This window comes from Nematolebias whitei, chromosome 23 (genome assembly GCF_014905685.2).
Source record: "Nematolebias whitei isolate Nwh7 chromosome 23, NemWhi1, whole genome shotgun sequence".
Classification (NCBI taxonomy): Eukaryota; Metazoa; Chordata; class Actinopteri; order Cyprinodontiformes; family Rivulidae; genus Nematolebias; species Nematolebias whitei.
Window position 1 is genome coordinate 8,504,219 of NC_056520.1, and position 14,996 is coordinate 8,519,214.

Consider the following 14,996-nt stretch of genomic DNA (forward strand, 5'->3'; position numbering starts at 1 on the left):
TAATTAATGCCTGTTGGATAGAGCTCACTTGTTTGGGTCCTGGTAGCTTGGCTTCTGAGTGGCCGTGCAGCTTTTAGGTCAGTATCCGGGGGTGTTGAATGCCTTGCTTATGTTATGCAGCAACCGGGTCCGCGTTCATGTATCGCGTCCAACTCTTTCAGTCGTCTACGCCGAGCACGCTCTGAATCTGCTCTCGTTTATATATTCTGACACGTAAAACTCGAGCACGATTAGTGAAGCCGAGGCTGCTCGGCCGCATCGTTTCCGTCCATCACAGTGTGTCTCTTTTGTCCTCGTCCCCCCACCCACAATGACCCTTAACTCTTAATTGGTGTCACAAGACTCGCAGTGTCCCCTGACTGGACGCGCAGCCCGAACAAAACTTTCTGTGTTTGTCTGCCTGTACGTGTCTGCTCACTGAGCCGCCTCACGGCTACTAGTGATGCCAAGATCAAATGGACTCTCCTACTTTACCACATTTTTATCCTTTTGTAACATCTGAACGATGACGTTTCTTCCATTTGCATCCAAAGCTTCCAGCTTTAATGCAGTCGGCTCGTTTATAGATTCTCACTGTCTGAACGCTGCTAAACTGTTAATTCATGGTCCAATCGTACGCATCTTTACTCCTTCAAAACTGCCGCACTGTGATCAATAGATCGCTCACGTCAGCCAGCCTCTTGGTTCAGACTTGGCGAGCTTTTCTGTGCCATCTCTTCCCGTCCACATATAATTCTGGTCTCCCTGCATCGTCATCCTCGCTTCTCCAGGGACGCATGTGAGAATTGGGTCAGTGTGCTGGATGCAGCAGCAGGAAGAAAAAGAGAGGCTGAGAGCTGCGAGGGGCAGGGACAAGGCACGGGTCTGTGTGTCATGTGCTCCTGCACATGTGGATTGATCACTTCTTCACCCAGGACTTATCTGAGGCACGTCGGAGAAGCTGCAGAAAAAGTCGTGAAGCAGATTTACGGACGTCCCAATATGCATGGACGACAAGTTTCCGTCTCCTCACCAGTTCAAACGTCACCTCAGATCTTCATGAGTCTTGATGATGGTAGGTGGCATCCACCCCATAATGCCACATCTCTACCCCCACCTCAAACACACAATCCCTCTTTAGTGACCTTTTGAGAAACCGCCCTGTGGCATCCAGCAGTTCTGTCGTTCTCTCAGCGTGATGTTATAACATGAAACCAGGTTTGTTTTGCACCTGCTTAATAAACGTGCAGCCAAACTGGTTGCCCACTGGAAGACCTGTTTGTACCGCGATGGCACTTAAAACCCGTTTTCTTTCATTTGCAATGGAGTTGTTTTGTTCTTGTGAAATAATAAGTTCATGTTCTCCAGCCACTCTCATCAGCAGCTTTGTTTAAGACATGGGTGTCCAAATGTTTTCATACGAGGGCCAGAACTATCCAGATGAAGGACTCGTGGGCCACAAAAATGTGAATTTAGCTCACAATGTGAACAATATTTTGGAAAGGAACACATTTTGGCAAAGTTTAAATTGTTGTAGATCCAAAACATTAAAAGCCTCATCAACACTAAGCTTATACTATTTATAAAAAATAATTTGATCGAGTTGTTGTGTCTATGCTTGTTGTTTTCTTGTGTTTTGAAAGTTAATTTTAGTCTTCTCGGCAACAAAAGCGTAATTTGAGTACCATATTTTTTGCCCTATAAGTCACAGTTTTTTTGCATAATTTACATGCCGTGCAACTTATGTTTTTCTCCCCATCTTTATAAACCAATTTTTGGCTGAGGTATGACGGTTTTTATTCATTCTGACTGAAAATATTGAACACTACCATTTTCAGCTGCTAGATGGCACTCAAGTAGTATGGCATGCTGTTGTGTCATGCAATAGGTAAAAGTGGCTCTTATTGACACAGTTGGCTTGCCGTAGCCTGCCACTTTCGTCCAGCTCTCCTGGAGCAACCGTCGAATCAGCTTCATTTCGCTGCGCCGCCCCGGTGAAATGAAGCTGATTTGCCTATTGAAGTGCATTTATTAAGGAAAAGTTAAAGTAAGACGCACCTTTACTATAAAGTCGAGCAAACAAATAATTGTTTTTAAGTGTTAATCTTGTTAAATTCTTGTTGAAGTCCTCCCGTACACGCTCCCACAGCCATCATTTGGCAGCCAATCGATTTCTGGCACAACACTTGCCCACGTTTCATGTCAGCGGTGACGCATAATAGATGCAACGTATTTATGGATTTTTCCACTTTATTAAACATATTTGGACTTAAGCGACTTATAGGGCGGTGCAACGCACACGGCTTAAAATACGGTAAGTGTCCTTGTAAAAGAGGGTCAGTCAGCCTTTTAGACCATGGACGGCCCAAAAGGCTGATTGAAGTTCAGAAAAATCGTCCAGCTGTTCGTTGCTGCAGCATATTCATAGAAGGTTTGATAAAGTTGATCAACTCGTACGCAGATGATACCACGCTATATTCATTTAAAACTGTCCAGTTTCCCTCTTGATAGTTTTATCAACTGCAACATTTAGCCAAGTTTTATGAATCTCTATCCAAAATTTTTCTTTCTTGTAGAAATCGTAGAAATCAGTAAAGGTTTACCATGAAGTGAAAATGAAAATATTACATCCAAAGGTTTGTATTTTGCTTAATATTGCTCATTTTGGGAAGATCGTTTTTGCTGTTAAACCTTAAACATTATAGAAAAAGGATTACCAACTAATTTTCAGAAAGTCTGCATCGACCTCTTAAGCCTGCTGGCCAAAATGATACCATTCTTAAACTGCAGTTGTGGGCCGCACAAAATCAGTCCAAGGGCCGCAAATGGCCCGCGGGCCGCACTTTGGACACCCGTGCTTTAAAAGCAAACTTTATCTCCTTTCTGGTGCCGAGTGAAATGTCTCTCCAACGTTAATGATAGAGCTCTGACAGAAGCAGACTTTGTTTTAAGGTTTTTTTTTTTTTTTTAGTTAATATCTCTGGCTCTCAAGGCTTTTAAGCCTTCCTGTGGTTCAGTGGTGAGCTGGAGAACGGCCAGCAGCACATCTGGCCCTGGTTAAGAGAAGCTGTGATGGAGGACAGGGAGGCCTGAGTGATAACTCCGATAACCCTCCACAGCCACGCCTAGCTTCCTGCTTCAAGAGGCTCCATAACTGCAGGTCTCTGATGGACCCGTGGTCTGCTTCTCGGGTCGGCTATTAACAGGCAACAACAGAACATCAGGAGCAAATGCATATAAAATGACAAAACACTGAAATACTCATTTGGATGGTGATGTTTAAAGTAGGTCAAAGTTCATTTGAAAGATGAGTAACACTTTTAGCTGTTAGACCCAAAGGTATGTGACAAGAACTGGGACAAAGAGTTTAAAACCACGTTTCACAAAATATACCCCATTTGGTGAGCTTCCCTTAGAATTTCTAAAGGTTAATTGGCTCCAAAGATATAATGTACCGTATTTTCCGGCATATAAGTCACTCCGGAGTACAAGTAGCATCGGTCAAAAAAAGCATCACGAAGAGGGAAGGAACGTATAGAAGTCGCTTCGAGTCGCATTTATTATGCGTCACCGCGAATCTGTTGCATTTATTAATGGTCAAAACAGCTTAATTTTGCTTGGGTGGCGCCATCCATCCATCCATGCATCCATCCATCCATCCATCCATGCATCCATCCATCCATCCATCCATGCATCCATCCATCCATCCATCCATGCATCCATCCATCCATCCATCCATCCATGCATGCATTCATGCATCCATCCATTCGTGCATCCATCCATCCATGCATCCATCCATCCATCCATCCATCCATCCATGCATCCATCCATCCATCCATCTGTCCATCCATCCATCCATGCATCCATCCATGCATCCATCCATGCATGCATTCATGCATCCATCCATTCATGCATCCATCCATCCATTCGTGCATCCATCCATCCATGCATCCATCAATCCATGCATCCATCCATCCATCCATCCGTCCATGCATCCGTCCATGCATCCATCCATCGCGTCCGGAGCCGCTAGCTCTCAGCGTTCCTCCGCCTGCACCAGCTGAGTGAAGCGAGCGCGCACGGGAGGACTCATTGTTGCTGTTCTAAGAAATTTAAAGCGTTGGTCAAAACTTGCGTTGTGAGTATGGGGGGAAAAACGTATATAAGTCGCTTTGGTGTATAAGTTGCAGGACTGACAGTTCTTTGCAAAAAAAACTGCGACTTATACGCTGGGAAATACGGTAATTGCTCACTGGGTTTATTTGATTGTTGATCATTATTGTTGTATGCCTTTAACTTTAAAATAACAACATGGAGTTTGTTTCAAAGACAATAAAAAAATGAGGGAACAAGTTTTATTCAGTAAGAATTCAATATTCAACTTGACTACAAACCATCTCCTCTTGTGGTTTATTGTGCCAATAAAGTGCAAGCGCCCTCATGTTTGGCATCACTGGGTATTGGATAACCGTACCAGATCAGATGTAAGGACACAGTCGAGTTTACGTCACGACAGCTTTCCCTGCTCAAGAAAACGCGTATTTCATTCTAGGATTAAACCCTCTCAAACAGGTCAGTTCGGCTGTCGCAGTTCTGTTGTATCTGTTAAGGTAATAATCATATTTATCAACTTTGATTAATTAGCACAACTAATTGCTTAAGACAGAATCAGACTACAAGATGACGAGCAGAGATCTACTGATAAATATATATACAACACCACTTGTCCTTTTTTATTTTTTGTCAATTTATAGTTTTCTTTTATCATAATATAACAAATATATTTAACGACCCTTAAAAGAACTTGAACTCATTAAAATATCTAGCGGAGCATTCTTAAAAATCTGGACTACAAGTAATCTGGTTCTTCTGCATCTTCATTGTTCTACTTCTTAATTGATTAAATATGTACAGGCATATCAGATTCACATTAAGTGGCCAATATCAGCTGATAGGTCTATATCTAATTGGTCGCTGTATTTTCAGACGAGTGTCCGTGGTCATCTGACTCGTCAGTCACAAGGCAGCCACCACGTGTGAACGCTTCCAAGACCTCACCTTCCTGACGCCAAACAAATATCTGACACGACTGTATTGAACTCGCGTTTCATAATATTGTGTTGCTCGTTGTTCTTCACATTTATGCTGCGCTTTGGATAAAGTCAAATAAAGGGTTGTCTCCATGTGGAAAATGGTGGAACTATTCAAAGAAAACTAAAGATGTAGATGTATAGATTAAATTGACATTTATAAAAGGCGTTTTTTACTAGAGCCAAAACCGATATTGGGAGGGGGTATGCGATCACCGATAACTGATATAATGGCTGAAAAATGTTGCGCTTTGTCAACCCCCAAGAATCTCAGTAAACAGCGAGTGGAGGCGGGGCTTGTTAGCGCAGCTGTTAGCGATCACGAAGCTAAGCTCCAAAATTCACAGTTGAAACCTGTGCTTTTGTGTAAAAAGTTGCTTTTCTCTGCAAAAATAAGCCGAGAACTTGTTTACTGATTATTATTATTTTTTTTAATTAAAAGCTTTGTGTGACAAATTCTATGCTAAAAAGCTCGAACTACACCGAGCGTTCGACATTTTCAGAACCGGGAGAAAAAAAGGGGAGACCTACGTCGCGTCAAGGGGCCTCCCTCCCATTTTTCTTAAAGAGAGACGCTTCTCGCTCCCTCACTATCCATCCTTCGGTTCAAACGATCTTATATTGCCATCCAGTGGTTAAAAAAGGTACTACACCAAAATAAAATTAACCAACATTTCTTCTTAAATTTGACAATAATTACTAATTACTGTTAAATTTTAAACAATATTATTGTTTATCCCAATAATTTCTGAGACAATTAATCGCCCAGCAAAATTTATCGTGACAGACCTTATTATCGGCCCTACCGATATATCGGTCAGGCTCTATTTTTTTTACCACATGCTGAGTTTCTTTTGATGGACAGTTGCAGCGCACGTGATGCATGAACATTCTGAGGGTCTTGGGTTGACCTTTGACCTCTTCTAGTGAACCAGCGGCTCACGAAGAGCTGACGCCTAATGTCAGACCCCATGTTGTTTCTGCAACGCTAACCTCTTGGATCAAAGCAGAGAGGATTAAAACCGCTGTAAAGTGTCCCCCTCATCCCCCCGCTTCTCGGAGAGGGCCCCCCAAGCCTGTGTAGTGTTTATTGTCATAATCCATACAGTTTCAATCGAGTATGGAATGTTGCGTTGGAGATGTCGGTGTTGTTGAGGCCCAGTACAGATGCTGCAGCGCTGTCCATGAGAAAAAGGGGAATGCCCAACAATGTCCCCTGCTTTATCTCCTCTCAGGCTTCAAGGGAGGGGGGGTTGTAGAGGCCTCTATTTTGGTCCTTTGTTTATGTAAGGAGTGGCAGGGGGGTGTTTGGAGAGCACAGAAGTCTGGGAATGTTGCTCATACATGGAATGTTGTTTATTAATCTGATTTTTAATGTCGCTTCATCTCAGAAACTGTATAAAATATCAGCTGATCGCGTCAGTTAAATATCACCGGGGGTGGGGTTGCAAATGTTTTTATTGGTATATTTTTGGATTATTAAACCTTTATTTTTCAGTTCCCAACACAGTTCAAATGTTACAGATATCAAATTAAGAGGAAACATTAAATGCTGTATTTGATTTAATGTTTTGTCAATTAATCTTCTTTCACTTGATTTAATTCAAATCTGAAGTCAAAATACACAACTTGATACAATTGGACACATTCGTAGGTTGATGAGACGCTTGTCTCCGTCTTTGTAATTGTTTAAAGATGTCTTGTTGGACACCGAGGACAAGTTTATTTACCGCGTGTAGCCAAACGATCGTACACGAAGCGAGGAACAGTTCTCGACAGGGGTATGATTAGAGAAAAATATTAAATTAGAAGAAATGTATAAAAAAATACACATTAAATAGGAAGGGACAAATAATAAAATACAGAATGCACCTTATCAAGAGGGTGGAAACGTTCGGTGAACTTTGTTTTTTTTACTAATATGTTCATGAAGCGTTCACTCTACTGTGATTCATTTTTCTTACGTACGATTCTCGTCCCTCAGTTTTCAGTTATTTCAACAAGTCATGACTCAAAACGTTCAGCTCTTTCAGGACAATCCTGCTGTGACTTGTGGTATTGTTGCAACTTTAGCTTTTTGAAATATTTAGCCTTTTCTGGCATGTTTTTAAATCATAGAAAATGAATTTAGCTCATTTTACATGTTTAGATCTGTTTACAGCTTTTTACTGATCCTTTCACATTTTGTTCTGGTTCAGCTTCTTTCAGCTTCCTTCTGCAGATTTATACTTTTCAGCTACTTTCAGTTAATTTCAGCTGTTTTGTGCTCCTTTCAGATTATTTCTGTTTACTACATTTGTGTTTCTTCTAAGTTCTTTTTTCTAATTTCAGCTTGTTGTGATCCTTTCAGCTTATTTCTGCAAGTTTCAGCCTTTTATGTTATTTCAGCTACTTTCAGATGTTTTTATGCAAATTGTATATTTTTTTCAGCCAAGTCCACATTTTTTGCACTCCATTCAACTTTTTCAGCCTAATTCAGCAAAAATGTGCTCTCTCCACTTCCTTCATGTAATTTCAGCTTCCGTCTGCTTTTTTAGCTACTTTTCATCTGGTTTTTTTTGTTGCTAATTTCAGCTTCATTCAAATAATTTCTACTTTTTGTGACTTTCTTCTTCTTTTAGCCTAAGTGGGCAAACATGTTTCTGCTTTCTTCTGCTGATTGTTCTACCTTTTTAGCTAATTTCAGCTGTTTTCAGATAAATTCAAGTTTTTCATGGTAATTTCTGCTACTTTCAACCTAATTAATTATGCTAATTTTAGCTTATGTGCTCCTTTCAGCTTTCTGCTAGTTTCAGCTTTTGCTGCTATTTCAGCTATTTAGATGTTTTTATGTTGATTTTAGCTTTTACAGGTAATTCCACATTTTTAAGTTCATTTCAGCTTTTCCACTTTATTCTGGTAGTTTAAGCTTCTTTTGGCATTTGAAGCTACTTTTCATCAACTTTTTATAGCTAATTTCAGCTTTTTTAGCTAATTCACTCATTTTTGTGCTCAATTCTGCTTATTTCAATCTAATTCAGCAAATATGTGCTCTTTCTGCTTTCTTCTGCCAACTTGATCTAATTTCAGCTGTTTTTCAACAATAAGCATTTTCACAGGAAATGTAATTTGTCTAATAAATGGTGAAATGAATCTGCCACTAACGTGCACACTTCTGTTGTTTTCTGCAGGGACGCCATGTCAAGACTGGACAGCTGGCTGCCATCAAGGTCATGGACGTCACAGAGGTAAGCCTAAACAACGTGTTGTTTCAGCAATAATGTTTTTAGTGGATCCCTTTACAACTTGGCTCCTCAGACGCTGTAAAGACATCAAGAATATTTACACTTCCCTGGTTGAACGGTAAATAAGAGAAATGAGCTTTAAGTTGCATTTCAGTAGGGTGTCAGATTATTCCAAAGTTTAGGGCCCACGACTGGAAAAGCTCGATCTCCTCTGAGCTTCAACCTGGTTTTTGGAACAGTCAAAAGCAGCTGGTCGGATGATCTCAGCGCTTGAGAAGGAACATATGGTCGAAGTAGGTCAGAGAGGTATGATGTTGCAAGTTGTTGTTTAAAATCGATTCTGATACGTACAGGGAGCCAATGAAGGGAGGACAAAACTGGTGAAATGTGCTCAAACCTATGCATGAGTTCCTGTTAGTAACTGAGCTGCAGCATTTTGGACGAGCTGGAGACGTGAAAGGGACACCTGACTGACCCCAACATAAAGAGCGTTACAGTAGACCAATCGCGTTGTAATGAAGGCGTGAACTATTTTTCAAGGTCAGATCTGGTCAACATGGACTTAAACTTAGCTATCTGCCTTAACTGGAAGAAGCTTTTCTGCAGAACAGAGTTAATCTGTTTATTAAACTTAAAGTCAGAGTCTAAAACCATCCCAAGATTTCAAAAAGCGTTCAATACAAAAACAACTGGACTTTATTTGTAACAGAAGACGTTTCGCTCCTCATCCGAGGAGCTTTCTCAATTCAAAGAGCAGAGAGTGAGAGATCTGCTCTTTGAATTGAGAAAGCTCCTCGGATGAGGAGCAAAACGTTTTCTGTTACAAATAAAGTCCAGTTGTTTTTGTATTGAACGCTTTTTGAATTCATCATGTCCTGGATGACTGAGAATCTTCACCAGCACATCCCAAGATTTGTAACAGACTGCTTAAGATATGGCTCAAGAGAGTCGAGGTTTATAGGAACAAAGACAGCAGTAGAGCTACGGCTAAACACAATGACTTCAGTTTTTTTGATCGTTGAAACTTAAAAATTTGAAGCTATCCATGCCTTGATGTCATCAAGACAGTTTAACAGACGGTGACTGGAGCAAGAACTATTTGGTTTTTAAGGGCAGATAAATCTGACAATCATCAGCATAGCAATGAAACGAAAGACCACGTTTCCTCAGGATAGACCCCAAAGGGAGCAGATACAGTGAAAACGGAAGGAGTCCAAGAATCGAGCCCTGCGGAACCCCACAGGAAAGAGGCACTGAAGCATATTAAAATATTACCAACATTAACAGAAAAGTTCCTGTCACTCAGATAAGAACGTGGTCAGTCAGTCCACCAATGAATGAACCCGTCCATTACTCCATCATCTGCCGCTTGCTCTGGAGTCCGGTCTTGGGGGTGGGGCAGCAGTTTGAGCAGGGAGGTCCAGACATCTCTTTCCACAGCCACCACTTCTAGCTCTTAAGGTGTTCCCAGGTCAGCCGAGAGACAGTTTTTCTAGCATAGCCTGAGTCTTCCTTGGGGTGTCGTCTCAGTTAGACATGCCTCCCTAAGGAGGTCCAAGGTCCATCCTGACCAGATGTCCGAACCTTCTCAGCCTCTGGATGGAGGAGCAACTGTTTTACTCCGTGTCTCTCCTGGAGCCTCTCCCCTTTCTCTAAGGGAGAGTCCAGCTACCCTGCAGAGAAAACTAATTTAATTTTTTTTACTTTAAATGAACTTCTTTAATCTCAGAACTTGAAGTTAAATAAATGAAAATTGAGCTTTAGGTCCTATTTTAAAGTCTAATCTGGATCAAGCCTGTCACTTTCTGATGTCCCATTTTTTATTCTTTTGCCACAACTAACAGCCGTTTTATGTTGCGGTTTGGAGCTTCCTGTTCCCTGTTTTCAGCCACGCTTTGTGTCACAGCCTTCCACAGGAAGCTGACAGAACGCAGCGCCTCCGTCCCGACTTGTCTGCTGCCACTCCTCACATGAGCCATGAATCAGAAACTGGCTCGACTGATGATCTGAAAGACGTGTTGCCCAACTCTTACCTGTACGGTGTGACAAATCTGCAGGAGTGCCTGTGTGGCGTGGCGCAACCCATCGTCTAAATAAAGATCATTTCACTACTAAAAGTAAATACGTGTAGTCGGATTATCTAGAAACATGTCAAAGGGGCACCAGGAGGTTTTATATTATGTTGAAATTGCTACATCATTTATTAAACGTTCCCATCGTACACATGGTTATTACTGTTCATTATGTCGAACTGAATCAACTTTACACGCAGCTGATACCGGTTCTGTGCCTTTAAGACAAAAACGAGGCGGTAATTTTTCCAGACAGCTGCCATAAAAATCATTTTTAGTACTTGTGCATCATAGACTCGTGTATTGACATGATTTATAACTAGACGAGACTCGCCAGACTGCATCATATATTGTTTTTATTTTTATGTACTGGCATCTAATTTAATTCTTTTTCTGTTGTCACGTTCAGTTTCCAAGTTTCTTTTCAATGATAGAACCTCATTTGGCCCAAAACTAAAATATTATTTACACTTAATGTGTGGTATAATAAGTTAATTCAGCTCTTGACTCTAATCTAATCAGTTCTGAGGTTCAGTTTTCTCATACTGGGTTTTATCTGACCCAGATTCTCATCCTCACATCCAAACACTCATCTCTGCTGTCTGACATCCCAACGACCAAAAATTAAATTATTTTTATGAAGTCTCTTTGTTTATTGATAAGAATTTACTACCACTGATTAGAGACACACTAGTTTTACGTTGGGATTTATTTTTTTTTTTTTTTTGACTCTGTTCAGCTGCTCAATATACCATAATTTACAGACTATAGAGCGCACTCAAATATAAGACATACCCACAAAAAAAAAGTACACATATTGGCCGCATTTGTCTATGTCACAACTATCTATAGGGGGAAGGGGGAACTTTGTTTTCCCCAACTTTGTGACCTGTTCGGTAATTTCATTGGTCAGATTTTTTATGCAGGTCAGTGTTTCCCCTACATTACTTGCCTTGGCTGGGTGCTTATCTCTTCCGTGATTTTTGTCAACGGGTGGGGGGGACACGTCTGTGTAGTGCACTGTTTGTATCAAAAGTTTTCGAGTGGGGAGAAGGGTTGTAGACGGCTCAGCGTGAGGGAATCTGAGCGCTACCTCTAGCTTTTTAGCTAGCGTGCCTCTGTTGCGTGCCGCTAGCTTAGCGCTACGTCAGTGCCGGTTGTTGTCGATAGGGTAGGTGGGTGTTCAGTTCGGTAGGCAGTGCGCTCGGTTCTGTTGACGGGGCGGGGCGCCCTGCTTGCTTAATGGTAGGGGAAACATTGCAGGTGAGTTATGAGGATCCACCCCCCAAGAGAGATGTGTATTGGACAGCTATGTGAGCACCCAGGTGTAATGAGGCTAAATGTTTTCAATTAAGTTAAATTAAATTCAAAAATACTTTATTGATTGCAAAGGGAAATTAAATGTTGTTGTTATAGCTGTTATCCTGGTTTCATTAAGAGGTTATAGATACTGATGGCTGTAGGCAGGAAGGATCTCTTGTAAAGGTCCGTCCCACAGCGGATCCGAAGAAACTGGCCGCAGATGCTGTCAATTTTGTCCACCCAGACCTAAGTTGGCCTCTCAGTTCCTCCGGGCATCAGGACCGCCTGAATGCTGGGTAAAACTCCTCTCAGAGCCATCTCAAGAACCTGAGTGGAGGCCACTCCTCCCAGCAGCCTGCCGATCTCCTCGTTGCTGAGAACAGCCGGTTGCAGGTGCCGGGGGACGATCCTGTCCTTCTGCTGTCACGAGTCGTGTTTCCTGCCAGCTCGAGGATCTCAGTGGTCAGGCATCCGAGCACAGCCGGCAAGGAGACGAGAATGCATATACGACTCCTCCTTTTCAACTCATTTGATAATTGGGGCTGTAGCTGAGGTATTATTTGAGCTTTTGAGGTGTTGGTCAGCTGCTCCTGGTTGTAAAAAAAAAAAAAAACTCAAAAAACTGAAAAAAAAAAAACACCTTGTTGTCATGGTTACACATCATAACAATTGTCCAAAACTAAAAAAGTTTTAGTAAAAATCCTTCCAGCTGCACAGCATCCGATACCAGAGGAAACGGTCATCGCCAAAGCTTTTGAAAAAGTGGCGGCTTATAGTCTGGAAATGACAGTAATAATGCGGTTTTCAACAATATGAATGCAATTTCATGCGTTTTAAATACTGTGCGACCTTACTTGGACATATCCAAAAAAGTTAAATCTGGTCCTCTGGACATTCAAAAAAAAAAAAAAACAAAGCAAAACAACAAAAAATGTAGAAACGTTTCGACATTTTTTGTTGTTTTGCTTTGTTTTGTTTTTTTTTGAATGTCCAGAGGACCAGATTTAACTTTTTTGGATTTTTCTACCTGGATTATTGAGCATGCATCAGGTTACTTGGACATACTTTTGGCTTTTAGGACTCCCAAAAAGACACTATAAATTCTGTATTTGATTAATTTATTACTTATTTGTCATGTTTTAATATAGATTATATTGGTTGTATTCACTAAGACATTGGTTCACACTTGATCTTTAAAAAAAAAAGCATTTTTTCATAAAAAAAAAAAAATCCAATTAATATCCCAGTAAACTGTGTTTAACTTGTCTTCTTGACATGTAGTAAAGATTAAAGTGTGACCTAGTAGCGGAGATAAGTCCAGCCTTCTGTGGGTGTTTTTGTACCCTCACATTGTTTCTCTCCATTACCCTCAGCCTCCCTCCCTTTATCTTTCTCTCTGGCACACATCACCGTTCGGCTCTTTTCTTTCCCGCGCCATGTGACTTGTGGCGGCGGAGCCTTCACAGTCGGGAGTGTGATAACTCGACAGCTGCGCTGCAGAGAGCGGGCTTGGATGGCGTGCTGGTTGTGGTTGTGGTGGTGGGGGAGTCGGGAATGTGTATGTGCTCAACAGAAAGGCTTACGTCAACTCAAACGAGTCATGCAGCAGCAGTATGGCCGCCTGCGCAGACGGCCAACTGCCATTTTGCTATTGGTGATTACCGAGCGTAGCCTTTGTCCACGTTTTGCTGCACGTCCTGTTAAAACTCTAAAACTGCAAAGAAAGAACCACTTCTCCACGCCTTCGTTTTTAAAATCTAAAAGCGAGGTCACCCACCCATAAAGCAAAAGCGCTCACCGTCTGATCTCCGCGCGTCTTCAATCAGTTCGTCGCCGTTAATCACCGTCAAGTTTCTGTCTGGTGCAAGCAGGGAGTTGTGACCTTTTCCTGAAGAGTTGACGGTGGACGTTATTTGCACTGAAGGTCATTCCCCGTAGAGACTAAAACGTGGCGCGATCGTCGCATCGGCTCGCCGAATTGGTTTTTATCGCTCACGAACGCGTCGGATTCCCCGTTCTTGTTCCTCGTTTCGTTTACCGCCGGTTTATCACCGGCTCTTTCAGTAATCCTGCACCAGCAGGACATGAATTGCTGTTTAGACGGGAGTTTTGGTTTCCAAAAAGATGAGGTCAGCTGGTTGCTAATGGAAGTGTATTGCAGGTTTACCATCGATGCGACTTCACGAACTCCCCAACGTGACTCAGTCGTGCGTCATTAATACCCAAACAAAAGGATCGTTTGTCCGTTGACAAAACGTCTGCAGTCGTAGTTCTTATGTGGTGGGGGGGGGGGGGGGGGGGAAGCAAGATGGCAGCAAAGTTTCACCGGGGTGTCGACTCGTAGCTTGGTATTCGCCGTGACCCCAGCTACGGCAGCTAATTAAATGAAATTGCACTTATTATCAGCAGATGATTAACAGCAGATTTCTTGTGTTCAAGCGCGAACAAACGTCCCGTGTTTGTCTGTTTTTGTGTCCCCGTAGGATGAAGAGGAGGAAATTAAACTGGAGATTAATATGCTCAAGAAGTATTCCCACCACAGAAACATAGCCACGTATTATGGTGCTTTCATTAAAAAGAGCCCCCCAGGACACGATGACCAACTCTGGGTGAGTCCTCGGATCCTGTTGAGAATTTAAAAAGTTGTGGGGGTGGTAAAGGCAGCTGCCCTGTTGTGATCTTTAAGTAACCGTGTTCTCCTAAACGCTAACGTTTTAGCATATTCATCTCGTCTAGTCCAACACTCGGTCTTTTCTTCTGACGACTCTTCTGTTTTGCAGCTGGTGATGGAGTTCTGCGGCGCCGGTTCCATCACAGATCTGGTGAAGAACACCAAGGGGAACCAGTTAAAGGAAGACTGGATCGCCTACATCTCCAGAGAGATCCTCAGAGTGAGATTCTCTTTTTTTTTTTTTTAAATGTCTGATTGCAATCTGTTAGGATGCAGCGATTGTCTTTTTGTTAGGTGTTTGAGCTCCATCGGATCCATAATCACCAGCATGTAGAATATTTAATTTGCTTTTATTCTTTTATTTCACATTTGTTTTCCTTTTAGCTTCTTCTGACTTGAAGGCCTAACCGTTAATAAGTAACGCTACCGTATTTTCTGGCGTATAAGTTGTCCCAGAGTAAAAGTTGCATCAGTCAAAAAAAGCATCATGAAGAGGAAAAAAACATTTCAAAGTCACATTTATTATAAGTTTATTCACTGGTCAAAACAGCTTCATTTTTGCCTGGACATCCATCCATTCATCCATCCATCCATCCATCCATCAATCACTCCATCCATCACTCTATCCATTCATCAACCATCCATCCATCCATCCATC

The 14,996-nt window shown here is 41.8% G+C and overlaps 1 protein-coding gene across 6 annotated transcripts in view; it reads left to right on the forward strand.

Moving 5' to 3' along the window:
* Nucleotides 1-14,996, forward strand: part of LOC119428923 (mitogen-activated protein kinase kinase kinase kinase 4) — a 51,226-nt gene that overhangs the window by 10,538 nt on the left and 25,692 nt on the right. For all 6 annotated transcript variants that reach the window (XM_037696631.1, XM_037696626.1, XM_037696627.1 and 3 more), the window contains exons 3-5: nt 8,240-8,296; nt 14,151-14,276; nt 14,448-14,558. In XM_037696631.1, the coding sequence (XP_037552559.1) occupies nt 8,240-8,296; nt 14,151-14,276; nt 14,448-14,558 (294 nt within the window). The remainder of the gene's footprint in view (nt 1-8,239; nt 8,297-14,150; nt 14,277-14,447; nt 14,559-14,996) is intronic.